We start from the raw sequence: 15,487 nt of genomic DNA on the forward strand, positions 1-15,487 counted from the left end.
GGAGCCAGCCCTCCTCCCATCATATTTGCACACAGTCTTTGTGGTTTCCTAATGTCTTGTCCATGTGTTTGTAAAAAGTCTCACTATTAAACCTTTCTTGAATTATCCTTAAAAGAGAAAACTCCAGAAGCAAAAAAAAAAAAAAAAAGTAAATGCCTAGACAAAAAGGTGCCTGCAGTCAGAGTCAGTGCTACCAGGTAACTGCACAAGGAGCACCTGAGGGCTCATTGGATTTAGCCTATTGACTATAGTCAAGGAGTCTAGCAATGCCTTTCTTGAAATACACAGCATAAATAAATGTCAGAATCCACATGGTGGAGGATAAAGGGTGAAGAGGAAGTTATGAAATGAGAGTAGAGCAAGGAATGTGTAGTTTTGCAAAATTTTGAAAGTAACAGAGGGGGAAAGAAAATCTGGATGCTTTAGGAGGCTAAGTTGGGGAGATTTATTTTTGTTTTAAGATTTCTGAGTATAGAATCCAGGTAAATATAGCTTTAAGGACAGAAAACTATAAGCTGAGCAAGGTACAGAGGAGAAAGGTAGGTAGGAAAAGATGGAATTACAATAGTCAATGTAGGGCTTTGCCTTAGGAAGAAGTAGGGAATTGGATCTTCAAATTGTATAATACAAATGAATCTGAGAGCTAGAGATGACATAAATTTAATTTGTATTTTGTTCTTTTTTTTGCTTTTCAAAGGAGTTTTTATGAAAATTTATTGTCACACACTGGCTATACTATGAGATATTTATTAGACAAGGAAAACTAGGTAAAAGACAGAAAGGTGGGGGAAAATATGATGAAGTCAGAAATAATATTAGTATATGAAACAGACCCCATATAGTCTTGGTCTGGAAGACAGACACTATTTGAAAATTGGTTCATAAGTGCTTTGAAAGCAATATCTGTATTTTCCAGTTCCCATAGCAGCTAGAAAAGTGACCAGCATACAGTGGTTATTTCAGGAAATGTCTTCCCTTTTATGGAATAATGCTGCCAATTACTGCAAATTTTCCATATTTGGTTGTTAAGTTGAGAAATGGTAAGAAAAATACAAAACGACTGGACAAAAGATGAATCATACTTACAATTTCATTGTAAGTGGGGTCAGTACATTTTGGAACAGATTTTGTTTTCCTCCTACGAACTTCACTGGGATATGGTAAAAGATAAAATTCGACATGTGCACTAGGCACAGAGCCATCTGGGAGATGCTGCAAAGGGAAATGGTTTTAAATATTAATGTGTGTCTCTATCAAAGAAAACAAATACATAGCTACTAAATATCTAGACCAAAGACAAGATCAAGATTTATTGCCATTACTTTGTTTATCAGAAAATAAGAGAGCAATCAAAAGAAATAAATCATTGCTCAAAAATAATTTCAAGTTACATTAAAGTGCAAAATTGTCTATCTTAAATTAAGTGTTGTGTTAGAGAACTATATTTAAAAGCCCATTATATATATTTTTAATTGTTTTAAAGTAAAATCTAAATTTACATTTTTGACAAGTGGTCAAGAGATAAAATACAAGCCACAGGCAGACAGGAATTTAGTGCCTCAGGATACTGTACCTCACCTGAGAATAAAAATATTCAAGTTTAACACATGATATAAGATGTAATACTTAGTGATCTGTATATGTATGTGGTGTAATATCACATTTTAAGGCAGAATATAATTAAAGTATCTCTTATAAGAACAACTCTGCTATACTTAACACAATTTAAAGATGGTTATAGTAATTTTATTATTTAAATCACCCTAAAATACATTGCACAATCCTTTTGCCATTATATTCTATGGAGCTCCAAACGGTGCTTAAGTAATGATGCCAAATGGGTGGCATCTGGATTCCCCCTCCCCAGTTTTCCAAACCACAACCACCAAACTCCTTCACCCCCAAGTCTCATTCTGGCTTCAGAACTTTTCTTCTTCTATTCCATCTTTGCGTATTGTAGGTATGTTTATTAATGTATCATTTGAAGAATGAGTCCACTGTTTCAAAAATCTGGTGGCTTAGGGGGTTGAGCACAGCCCTGTGAGGTTTTTTGCGGCCTTTGCAGTGTGAATTCGATCCCTGGCTGGCTGGGGAGCAACCCACATAACAAGGCAGACCTCTCCTAACTTGCCCGCTGCTCCCCTCAGCAGTGTATTTCAGTGAATCTGCCTGTTCTGTCCCCATTCTCTGGTGAATCTTCTCATCCCTCTACCCCCACACTGTGACTCTGAAATGATTTTATCTTTGTGATCTCACCCAAATGGACAGTAAATGGAACTAAAACTTAATATCTACTTGGATAAAATGAGAAATGTTTGTATAACTTATATTTAAAGAGGGTGACTCACAAGTCAAACTGGAGGAATTAAATGCTTATTTTCTTGCTTATGTTCTATTAAATCAGCAACTTTCAACAAACATATTTCAATGCTCTGAATCACAGTGACATTTCCATGTGAACATCCACCCTTAACCTCATTAGCTGTAATTTTATAGCTTTCATTGGCATTCAAAAAAGCAGACTGAAAAGTAAGAAAATACATGTTATTATAGAGTCGACTTTTTTCCAGTTTCAATTTAGATGGTGACAAATCATTAAGAAAATTTGACTATTAATACTCACAAATTAGATAAAATATGTGTCAAAATACTTACATGTCAAAATCCTAAAACTAGAAAAGAAGCTGCTCTTAATTCACCAGGTATCCCTCCTCCATTTGAAATCCTCCCTCAGTAGGAGGGACTCTGAAATGTGTCCATGACATAACGGAATATTCAGTGACACAGAAAGAACATGTTACTAATATTTGAGAGAGTGCATTGATTTTTTTTTATTTGGTTTTTTTTTTGAGAAGAATGATGAGAGCGAAGTGTTTTTGTTCTGTGTAATAGTCTCTCACTTATCTGCCATGGGGCTTAAGTGCACCATACCAATAATCACTATACGCTTCAAGGCTTAGCATCACAGTTAGTAGTTAGCATACTGTTTTAGAAATGGGCTTTCTGATTGCAATCTGTGCCCCCAAATTTGCAAACTTTGTGGCTTTTATCATGCAGCTTATCTTTTCAGTGGGTCAGTTTCCTAATCTGTTAAATGAAGCTAAATGTAATACAGCATTTGAAAGATAAACCATGTAATGTGAGAACAGTGCCTGAAATAGAGCAAGACTCAATACATGTTTGAGACTATTTTTTTTTACCTTATAAATTAAACATGAAAACAAAGTTACTGCTTGGACAAGATGTCCCCATTGTACTATGACATACTGAGCACAGTTTCTCAAGCGTAGTGCTATTGACATTTGGAGCCTGATAATTGTTGAAATTCTTTGCTGTAGGGGGTTGTTCTATAGCTTGAGGATGTTTTAAAGCATCCCTGACCTCTAAATACTAGAATTCAGTCACACTATCCTCCCAGTTGTGACATCCAAAAGTGTTTCCAGATACCAGTAAATGTCACCAAGGGGCTAAATTGACCGCAATTGAGAATCACTGATGTAGATGACTCATGTTCTTCCTTAGGATTCAGCCTAATGACCTGGGAACATTCCCATATGCGTATCTTCTTACCCCTTTTATTTAACCTCTAACCAAAATCCATCTTCTATCCATCATCACCCCAAAATGAAATTTTCTGATTCATTATAATACCCTTAAATGTTACTATTTCATTCCCATGGTGCCTTTCTTGTCCTTGATTTTCAAATATAACTATATACCAAGATCAATAATCTCCCTTTGCCCCAGTTCTTCTGCCATGATGGATCTTTATTGCTTGACTTGTTATAACTGGATGTTAATTTTTTTTGATATGCCCATTTCCCCACCTCTTATTTATTATGTTGATCATTGATGTATTTGAGCTTCCTGCAAAACTGCTTTATGTCACTTTCCTCTGAAAACATTCAAGGATTTCCTACTACCCTAAAAATTAAAATCTCAATTGCAGAAGGGGAAAATTTTTACACCAGCCTTTACCCAGCATTTCACAACTAAGGTTTGGGCTGTTTCCAAGTTAGTATCCTTGACAAGGTCCTTCAGTATCCTGGAATCTAAAATAATGGAAAAGTATGGGTTTCAGTTTAAGGCAAGGGTGCATTAGACTTGAGCAGCAGGCTTAGTCTGTCCTTAGCAGGTTTAAATGCAGACATTGAATTCTCAAGTCTTTAAGTCATTTTTTCCCCAAAGCAGCCGTCTTATCTACATTATTTTTTTTTTCCTTCTTTTTACTGGCACCATATATGAGCACATCCTGCTCTTTAATGATCTCAGCTAATTTTTAAAGGAAGTCTCTGGCTGTCTCCTTATCAATACTTCTCATTTCACCCTTTGCCCCTATGTTCATGTGTATTTAATTTTACTTTGAAATGATTAGATAACTCCTACTAGTCTCAGCGTCATACCCCAGGATTTTTACTCGGGCTGCATTTTAGGCCTTCACAAAGACTTAACATTGAATTCCATAATCATAAGGTTTGGGGAATCAGAGTTCTCCACCTGACTCTCAATTTTTTTTTTAAAGATTTATTTATGCATACAAAAGCTGGGGTACAGGCCAGAGGTGTGGGGGGTGAGAGGATTCCCCAGAGACAGAATGGGGAGCAGAACAGGTGGATTGACTGAAATACACTGCTGAGGGGAGCAGCGGGCAAGTCAGGAGAGGTCTGCTGTGCCATGTGGGTTGCTCCCTGGCTGCCAGGGATCCAACTCATGCTGTAGAGGCTACAGATTGCTTCATAGTGCGGTGCTTAACCCCTTGCGCCACCAGGGAGGCCTCTGACTCTCAATTTAAACAACTAGACATTTGTGTCTCTGGAGTACTTTCTCACTCATAGTAGGCTGAAGTCAAGCAGCACTACTACTTTCTTCTAGAATTCTGGCTAATATTTTTACTGTTCTCAGAAGATAATATGAAAGCTGTCTAATCTTTATTTTTGTTGTTCATACTGATTGAATTCTGTATATTCTAAGTTTGCTGTTAAAATATATTTTTTAAATATCTTGATGTGTGTTTGTGTGATCTTCCTTATGAGATTAGAGATTCTTTCAGAGGGGAATCTGTGTCTTATCTCACACCTCCCCCCACCCCCCCGCCATGTTTCCTTTGGACTTTGCTGCATTGATTACTCACTATTGTACTACCCTAACCCCATCCTCAGTTCCTTCTTTCTAATCTTTCAATATGTTTCTGAAAATCCAATTAGAAAGTAAAATTCCTTAGAAAGAGGAAAAAAATCCCATCCTCATGATGCTGACATACCACTGATGGGAAGGGAAATACTGACTCCCCTTGCCTCAGTATTTACAAATAATCTGTGTGCATAGTACTATGAAGGAAAAAAAAACACAAAGTAGGGGGTAGGAATTGATAGCAACATAGTGGGGTCATGCTTCTTTATACAGGGGGTCTTTCTATAGTGAGCAGAGACCTAGAAAGCAGGGAGGCAACAATGAAAAAAATTGAATCCTCATTTGAAATTGGGCTTCCTTTTACCTGATTCTTTGCTTTCCTTTCATAGTTAGAGCTTCCTTCCATAGAAATCTTGTCTCTCAAGATGTTTGGTATAAGGGGGGCGGAGCAACATGGCGGCGAGGAGACGCTGCGAGTAAGATCTCCCATTAAAAAAAGTTAATAGGGAGGAAAAGCGGCAGGTCCCAGTGAGAACTGGGACACGGAAGATAAACGGGTGACGCCAGCGAACTGCCCGAAGAAGAAAGTGGCCATAAAAGAGGACTAGAAGGGAGGGAAGCGCAGAACCCTGCTCCCCTCCCCCGCCCACAGAGGCGGCACTCTCCGACCGGCAGAGAGGAGGAAACAACAAACCAAAACGGCCAACAAGAACAAACAACGCAGCAAGCGGGACTGTGAGCGGAAAGGAACTATTGCAGCCACCACACCCCGTGAACGGGAGCTGAGGCGAACCCTGCAGGATCCGCCGCGGCGGTGAGCGAACGGCTCTGGGAGCCATTAGAGAAGAACAAAGACCCCGGGAGACGCGCACACAGCCCGGGCTGCCGGTAAGCCTGCGCGGGAAACGCGGCGCGCCTGGCACGCTTGAAAAGCAAGTGCAGACCGGGATCGCGGCTGCCCAGGTCCCCGCGCCTGCGACCTAGGCTTGCGGGGAGACGACCTAGGCTTGCGGGGAGACGCACGGAGGTCCTCACTGAGGTGAAGGTCCCTCCCTGAGTAAGCAGGAACCAGGCGCCCAGGCACGGGAGCCAGGTGCAAAAGGCGCCATTCCCGCGCCACTGAACTGGGCTACAGCCCGCGTCCTGGACCTGAGGGCTTTGAACTGAGACCCGGGGCACGAAAATTCGGGGCGTGGTTTCTCCACGACGGTGGGGCACAAGGCAGACACAGCACCCCAAAGCTGTTGAGGTGTACCCTACCATTCCCGCTCTGTTCTCTGTCCCACGGGGTGGGGGGAGGCGAAAAACAGTCCCCCAAGGACAATAGGAGAGATCTCTGGCGCCACCTAGCGACCAGGAAAAAAAAAAGTCACTAACACCCTATAAAACAGGACATTTCTTAAGTCTGCTTGAAAAGGGCAGAAGGTTTCTGGAGGACCCAGTGGCCAGCCGGGAAGTTATTCCACGCCAGGCCCCTTCCGACCAGCAGTCTGAGCCCACAGAGGGAGCAGGCACCCACGTCCGGGGCAGACCGGGTGCGCAGAAGAGTGTGCCTGAAACCGGAGGCGCAGGGACTGCATCCCGCTTCGCCATTTGAGAACAGGGACATTTCTTCAGTAAAAACTGCCTAAAACCAGCAGAAAGCTCCCCAGAAGACAGAGATGGCTCCTGGAAGAGCCAGAGGGGAGCGGAGAAGTTCACCCAAGATGTCAGTCAGTCCGAGCAACACAGTGTCCCAACGCATACGACAAATTAGAAAACAGACAGTAGGGAGTAGAAGAACCACACGCAACCTAAAAACTCCTCAGGAAAGAAGCACACCACAAAAAGAAAACCACTCCCCAGATTGCAACGACAGCAACTTGGAAGAACTTCTGAGCCTTCCAGAAAGAGAATTTAAAATTGCCATGATTAAAAAAGTGATAGATCAGAAGAAGGAAATTGAGTCCCTAAAGAGGGAAGTAAGAGAAATGCAGGAGATCAAAGAATTAATGGAGGAACTAAAGAACTCTGGGAAAAGCAATGAAAGCAGAATAGATGAAATGGAAGAACGAATAAGTAATCTTGAAGACACAGAAATAAAAAGAACCAAAACAGAAAAGGAAAGAGAAGTACGAAGGAAAAAGAATGAAGAAAGGCTTCGGGAACTATCTGACTCCATGAGGAAAGGAAATATAAGAGTTATAGGAATTCCAGAAGGAGAGGAGAGAGATGTAGGAACAGAGAAAATATTCATGGATATAATTGAAGAGAACTTCCCAAATGAGAAGAAGGAGCTGAAAATTGATATACAAGAAGCAAGAAGAACACCAAACTTCCACGACGAAAGGAAAAACACAGCAAGACACATAATAGTAAAGCTCCCAAGAATCCAGGACAAGGAAAAAATAATGAAGCTGACAAGAGGGAAGAAACAGATAACATTCAAAGGAAAACCAATCAGGCTGACATCAGACTTCTCTGAAGAAACACTACGGGCAAGGAGAGAGTGGAGGGACATAGTCAACAGACTCCAAGAAAACAGATGCCAACCAAGAATACTCTATCCCGCAAAGCTCTCTTTCCTCCATGAAGAAAGAATATGGACCTTCCCAGACAAAGAGAAACTCCGGAATTTCATTGCGACTAAACCCCCACTCCAAAAAATACTACAAGGAATCCTAAAGCCAGAACCTCAGAGGGACGAATAACAACGAAAGAAGACCAAAAAAAAAAAAAAAAAGTTATTAAATGAATAAATAAATAAAATCAAAGGAAAGACAAACATAATGGCAAATACAGATGCTAACATATCAATATTAACTCTAAATGTAAATGGACTAAACTCTTCAATAAAAAGACACAGAGTTGCAGCCTGGATTAAGAAACAAAACCCAACCTTTTGCTGTCTCCAGGAAACACATTTAGCTACAAAAGATAAAAATAGGCTCAAAGTCAAAGGATGGAAAACAATCCTACAAGCAAATGGGCCAAAAAAGAAAGCAGGAACAGCTATACTTATATCAGATAAAACAGACTTCAAACTCAAAAAATAAAAAGAGACTCCAATGGTCACTACATTATGATTAAGGGGACAATACTTCAAGAAGAAATAACACTCATTAACATATACTCACCAAACGAAAGAGCACCAAAATATATCATACAACTGTTGTCCTCTCTGAAAACAGACATCAGAGAAAACACATATGTAGTGGGAGACTTCAACACACCACTATCAACAATGGATAGATCAACAAGACAAAAAATAAGTAAAGAAACTAAAGCTCTAAATAAGGACCTAGAGCATTTGGGCTTAACAGACATCTATAGAACACTAAACCCAAAAAAAACGGAGTACACATTTTTCTCAAGCGCACACGGATCATTCTCCAGGATCGATCACATACTGGGGCACAAGACAAACATCAACAGATACACCAAGATTGAAATCATACCAACCATCTTTTCTGACCACGAAGGCATCAAACTAGAAATAAATCATAAAAAGAAGGCAAGGAACTATCCTACCTCATGGAGATTAAAAGCCACACTACTGGAAGACCACTGGACTAATGAGGAGATCAAAGAAGAAATTAAAAAATTCTTTGAATTGAATGACAAGGAGGACACCAATATCCTAAATGTATGGGATGCAGCAAAAGCAGTAATAAGAGGAAAATATATAGCAATAGAAGCTCACATCAAAAAACAAGAAAGAACTCAAAGAAACAACCTAATCTCGAAGCTCAAAGATCTAGAAAAAGAACAACAAAAAAACCCAGAACCAGTAGAAGAAAAGAAATAATAAAAACCAAAGCAGAAATAAATGAAATTGAAACTAAAAAAACAATCCAAAAGATCAATGAAACCAAGAGCTGGTTCTTTGAAAAAATAAATAAAATAGACAAACCCCTAGCCAGGCTCACAAAGGAAAAAAGGGAGAAAGCACAAATACACAGAATCATAAATGAAAGAGGAGAAATCACAACGGACACAGCAGAAATCAAAAGAATAATCAGTAACTACTATGAACAGTTATATGGAAACAAGTTCAACAATCTAGAGGAGATGGACAAATTCCTACAACTCTACAATCACCCAACGCTAGATAAAGAAGAAATAGAACACCTAAACAGACCAATTACAATTAGCGAAATTGAAATGGTAATTAAAAACCTCCCCAAAAACAAAAGCCCAGGACCTGATGGATTTACAAATGAATTCTACCAAACATTCAGAGACGAATTAGTGCCTATCCTTCACAAACTCTTCCAAAAAATTGAGAAGGAAGGGACAATACCAAACACGTTCTATGAAGCCAATATTACACTAATACCAAAACCGAATAAGGACAACACAAAAAAGGAAAACTATAGGCCAATCTCCCTAATGAACACTGATGCAAAAATCCTCAATAAAATTTTAGCTATCAGAATCCAACAATGTATCCATAAGATAATTCACCACGACCAAGTTGGATTCATTCCAGGGGCACAAGGATGGTTTAACATCCGAAAATCAATCAACGTTATCCAACACATCAACAAAAAGAAATATAAAAACCATATGATAATATCAATAGATGCTGAGAAAGCTTTCGACAAAGTGCAACACCCATTCATGATAAAAGCCCTTGAAATTCTTGGGATACAAGGAACATACCTCAACATCATAAAGGCCATCTATGACAAGCCAACAGCCAGTATCATTCTCAATGGTGAAAAGCTGAAAGCAATTCCATTAAGATCTGGAACAAGACAAGGATGTCCACTCTCACCACTGCTTTTCAATATAATACTGGAAGTCCTAGCCAGAGCAATAAGACAAGAGAAAGACATCCAAGGAATCCAAATAGGAAAAGAAGAAGTCAAACTATCACTATTTGCAGATGATATGATAATATACATAGAGAACCCCAAAATCTCCACAGAAAAACTAATTCAACTCATCAATCAATTCAGTAAAGTGGCAGGATACAAAATCAACACGCAAAAGTCAGTAGCCTTCCTATACACAAACAATAAATCTGAAGAAGAAGAAATCAAAAAAACCACCCCTTTTATTATCGAAACAAAAAAAATCAAATATTTGGGAATAAATCTAACAAAAGAGGTAAAGGACCTATACAAAGAAAACTATAAAACACTGTTAAAAGAAATAGAAGAAGACACAAAGAAATGGAAAGACATCCCCTGCTCATGGATTGGAAGAATAAACATTATTAAAATGGCCATCCTACCAAAAGCAATATACAGATTCAATGCTATTCCAATCAAAATCTCAATGGCATTCTTCAAAGAAATAGAACAATTATTGATGAAATTCATATGGAATCACCAAAAACCCCGAATAGCCAAAGCTCTACTGAAAAAAAAAGAAGGAAATGGAGGCATCACACTCCCAGACTTCAAACTATACTACAAAGCCATAATCATCAAAACTGCATGGTATTGGAACAAGAACAGACATACAGACCAATGGAATCGAATAGAAAATCCAGAAATAAACCCACAGATTTATGGTCAACTAATCTTTGACAAAGGAGCGAAGACTATGCATTGGAGCAAAGAAAGTTTGTTCAATAAGTGGTGCTGGGAAAACTGGGTCGCTACATGCAAAAGAATGAAGCTTGACCACTACCTCACACCATACACAAAAATCAACTCAAAATGGATTAAAGAACTAGACATAAGACCTGAAACCATAAAATACATAGAAGGAAATATAGGCGAAACACTACGGGATTTGCACATCAAAGACATCTTTACAGACACATCACCCAAAGCAGTGATAGTGAAGAGAAAGATAAACAGCTGGGACTACATCAAATTAAAGAGCTTCTGCACAGCAAAAGAGACAATAACAAAAACAAAGAGAAACCCCACCAACTGGGAGAACATTTTTGCACCCAACACTAATGATAAAGGACTGATCACAAAAATCTGCAAAGAGCTGATGAGACTCAGCAACAACAAAGAAAATAATCCAGTCAAAAAATGGGCAGAAGAGCTAAAAAGAAACTTCTCTGAAGAGGAAATGCAAATGGCCAACAGACATATGAAAAAATGTTCAACATCACTTGTCATCAGGGAAATGCAAATCAAAACTACCATGAGATACCATCTCACACCAGTGAGAATGGCACATATTAAAAAAACTAGCAACAACAAATGTTGGCGAGGATGTGGAGAAAAAGGAACTCTTGTGCACTGTTGGTGGGAGTGCAAACTGGTCCAACCACTATGGAGAGCTGTGTGGAGATTTCTGGACCTACTAAACATAGAGCTTCCATAAGATCCAGCAATTCCACTCCTAGGTATTTACCCAAAGGACACAGAAACATCAATTCCAAAGAGCACCTGCACTCCTATGTTTATAGCAGCACTGTTTACAATAGCTAAGCTTTGGAAACAACCCAAATGCCCAAAAATAGATGACTGGATCAAGAAGATGTGGTACATATATACCATGGAATATTACTCAGCATTCAAAAAAGATAAACACATGCAATTTGCAGCAACATGGATGGCACTGGAAGGGATCATGCTCAGCGAAATAAGCCAAAAAGAAAAAGAAAAATACCGGATGGTCTCACTCATAGCAGGAATCTAGAAAACTTAAATAAGGGACCAGGAAAATGAATATAAGAAAGTGAAAATCAAAATCAACAAAAAAACTATGAACCAGAGACACTTTTTGGGGGTGGGGGGCGGGAGGGGAAGGATTGGGTCAGAATGGGGGGTTTGCAATTGTAGGGGGGAATATAAAAATAAAATTTAATATTTAAAAAAAAAAAAATAAAAAAAAAAAAAAAGATGTTTGGTATATAACAAACATTGAACAGTTATCAAATGACTGAATGAATGAGCGATAGATCCATGGTGTCTAGTCTTTGAAAGTATTCCTTAGCTAGTTTTTGAATCTTTATCTATAATGCTACTGCATCCTAAGATTTCATTAAAGTAGTTTCTGTGGTCTAATTGCAACATTTTTATTTATTTAGAGAACTGGGGAGTAGACAAGAGGTGCAGGGGGCTAAGAGGATTCACCAGAGGCAAAATGGGGGGAAGAACAGGCAGATTTACTGAAATACATTGCTAAGAAGAACAGTGGGTGAGACAGGAGAGATCTGCAGCACCATATGTAGGTTAGCTCCTTGACTGGGATTGAACTCAGGTCACAGAGGTGATAGCACTGAGACTTAATCCCTAATCCACCAGGGAGGCCCTAATCTCAATATTTCTTCTGTTAATGTCAAGGAGTCGAAAGTCTACTACAGAGTCTAGTAGATGTATCTTCAGGTTCCATTTCCATGTGTGTCCTAGATGCTTATCCTAAACACAGGGCTGTTGAAGGCCTCTTTCTGTTAGAGCTGACCTAGCCTGCTCATTGCTGGGTTTTGTCAATGATGAGGAGTGTTTGTGTTAACATCTTCTTGTTATGTCCAATATCTTGATCCTCCACTTAGATGCTTACTACCTTTGGTTTTTTACCCTGTTCTGTCCCCTACTGGAGCTAGATTGAACTGGTAATATAATTATTCTTACTAGTGTTAGAATGAATCCCTAGTCTTCATCCTTACTTTCACTTCGAGACTTGATCCCTTATTGCTGTCCTCCTTTTCTGAAACCTGGAAGACCCCCTTGATAATACCCACAGTGCCTTATTTAAATCGACTTCTAGGAGCTAATGATGACCTCACTATTTCCTGGTGGCCTAGTAGATAATAGAATGTGAATTAAAATAATATTTTGTGCTATATTCCCATGCCCTTTCTTAACCTCATGTATGTTTTCCTTCCCATGACCTCTTTTTGTGGACTATATGAAAAAACATACAATTTAACTGGAGAAGTGTTTTATGGGTCTTTGGATGGAGAGAAGGAGAGGGATTTACATGAGCACCAACTATCCCCTACACCAGAAATAAGTCTTATACATAAAACATAAGTGCTCCTATTTTTTCAAGTACTTATAGGTACTTTTGTTGGCACAATTATAATATTTTGAAAGAATTACTGCATTTGTAATGGTATTAAAATTTATTTTATAGTTATTGAACTTACAGATATTCAAAAGATGTTAATGATAACTCAGGAAACAATTTTATTTTTAGGTTTGTAAAAAAGGTATTTTTGTTTGAAAAGACTGAAAATCAGGATCTTAGGATATTCTTTGCATTCACTGGTAGAAAGATTTCTCTCTCAACTGAAGTAAAATATATGGTATTCTTATCTTCATTCATATTTAGGTTATAAAAATTAAAATGTATGTGTATATTATTAGTAAATCTTTATTCACAATGTTGATTTCTAAGTGGTGGTGTTTTGGGTGTGTGAATAATTAAATATACCAATGTTTTGCTTCCATTGCTTGTCCTAGATTGCATATAGCATTGCAAGTGATTTTATTTTTTTAATGTAAAAACTTTATTACCTTTAAAAGTTCATACTCTACATAATTAGTTCATATATTCTAGGTGAAATGTCTGATGTAATTATTGGATCTTCTTTTATTATAAACCCAAGGTAATGCTGAAATAGCAGAGCTGGGCAAGAAGTTTCTACATAAGAAATAAGAATTTTGGAAAAAATTATGAGTATACCATTTTCTGGTCATGCATTGTTTCATACTGTGTTATTCCTAACATATATCCTCCATTCCTAGGACAGGATTCATATACCAAGGACCATAACAAAATAAGCAAGAATTTGTTCAAAGAACAATTAATTAAATTACTGATATAAACTAAACTTTGAACTAGAGACCTCCTACTTACCTAAGTTGGTTCTTGTAATCTTCTGTCTGTCAATCTATCTATCTATCTATCTAGCTAGCTAGCTAGCTCGCTATCTATTATATCTACTTATTTTCCTTGGTCCTAATGTATTAGTAAATATGTAGGATGTTTTCAAATCCTAGCTATTATAAATAAGGTTGCAATAAACACTAATATAGATTTTGTGTGTGTGTGTTGATGGTTTTATGTTTTTGGCTTCCCTGCCCAAGAGTGGGATGTTGGGTTATGTGATATTTCCATCTTTAGTTTTTTAAGATAAATCCAGATTGCTTTCCATAATGGACACATTAGTTTACTTTCCCACAACGATGTAATATAGTTCCTCTCTCTTTGCATCCTTTCTGGCACTTGTTGAGGGTCTTTTTAATACAATGGAATTTAAAAAAAATTATTGAGGTAATATTGCCTCTAGCACTGTATGTGTCCTATTTCTTTGAAGAATGCCATTGAAATCTTGATAGAAATTGCATTAATCTGCATATTGCTTTGGGTAGGATGACCATTCTAACAATATTAATTCTTCCAATCCATGAGCAGAAAATATCTTAGCATTTCTTTGTGTCTTCTATTTCTTTTAACAATGTGTTATACCTCTCGTAGTACAGGTCCTTCACCTCCTTTGCTAAGTTTAGTTCTGTGTATTTTTATCTTTTTTGATGCAAGTGGATTGTTGTAAGTGGATTTTTGATGTAAGTGGATTGTTGTAAGTGGATTGTTGTAAGTGGATTTTTTTAAAGATTTATTTATTTTATACAAGAACCGGGGTAAAGGCCAGTGCGTGGGAGGGTAAGAGGATTCACCAGGGACAGAGTGGGGAACAGAACAGGCAGACTGACGAAATACACTGCTGAGGGGAGCAGCTGGCAAGACAGGAGAGGTCTGCCGCACCATGTGAGACCCTCGCTGGCTGGCCGGGATAGAACTGGCACTGCAGAGACTGTGGGCAGCTTCATAGTGTGGCATTCAACTGGCCTGCGCCACCAGGGGAGGCCCTGTAAGTGGATATTTTGATGTAAGTGGATTGTTCTCCTTATTTCTCTCTCTTCCAGCTTGTTTGCATATAGGAAACCAACTAGTTTTGTAAACTGGTTTTGTAATGTACTTTACTGCACTGATTTATTATTTCTATTTGTTTTTTAATGGCGTCTTTAAGGTTTTCCATATACATTTTCATGCCACCTGTAATAATGATCACTACTTCTTTCAAGATTTGGATTTCTTTTACATCTTTATATTTTGGATTACTCTAACTAGGACTTCCAACACTATGTTGAATAGTCATGGTGAGAGTGGAGATCCTCGTGTACCAGATCTTAGATAAGAAATTTTCAGTTTTTCACCTTTAAGTATGATTTAGCTGTGTGTTTGTCATATATAACTTTTATTGTATTTAGATATGCTCCTTCTTCTCCCTTTTTTGAGAGTGTTTTTTTCATAATTTGATCTTTTATCAAGGGCCTTCTCCTTATCTATTATACGACTATATGATTATTATCATTCCTTTTGTTGATGTGGTGACACACATTGATTTTCAGTTGTTGAACCATCTTTGTGTCCCTGGAATAAATCCTGCTTG

The 15,487-nt window shown here is 38.2% G+C and overlaps 1 protein-coding gene across 1 annotated transcript in view; it reads right to left on the reverse strand.

Moving 5' to 3' along the window:
* PIK3C2G (phosphatidylinositol-4-phosphate 3-kinase catalytic subunit type 2 gamma) overlaps positions 1–15,487 on the reverse strand; it is a 312,676-nt gene that overhangs the window by 14,539 nt on the left and 282,650 nt on the right. The window contains exon 31 of the mRNA XM_054696764.1: positions 1,087–1,212. Within this exon, the coding sequence (XP_054552739.1) occupies positions 1,087–1,212 (126 nt within the window). The remainder of the gene's footprint in view (positions 1–1,086; positions 1,213–15,487) is intronic.

The sequence above is a fragment of the Talpa occidentalis genome, unplaced genomic scaffold, assembly GCF_014898055.3.
Source record: "Talpa occidentalis isolate TD23 unplaced genomic scaffold, MPIMG_talOcc4v2.1 talOcc4.16, whole genome shotgun sequence".
In the NCBI taxonomy this organism is placed as follows: Eukaryota; Metazoa; Chordata; class Mammalia; order Eulipotyphla; family Talpidae; genus Talpa; species Talpa occidentalis.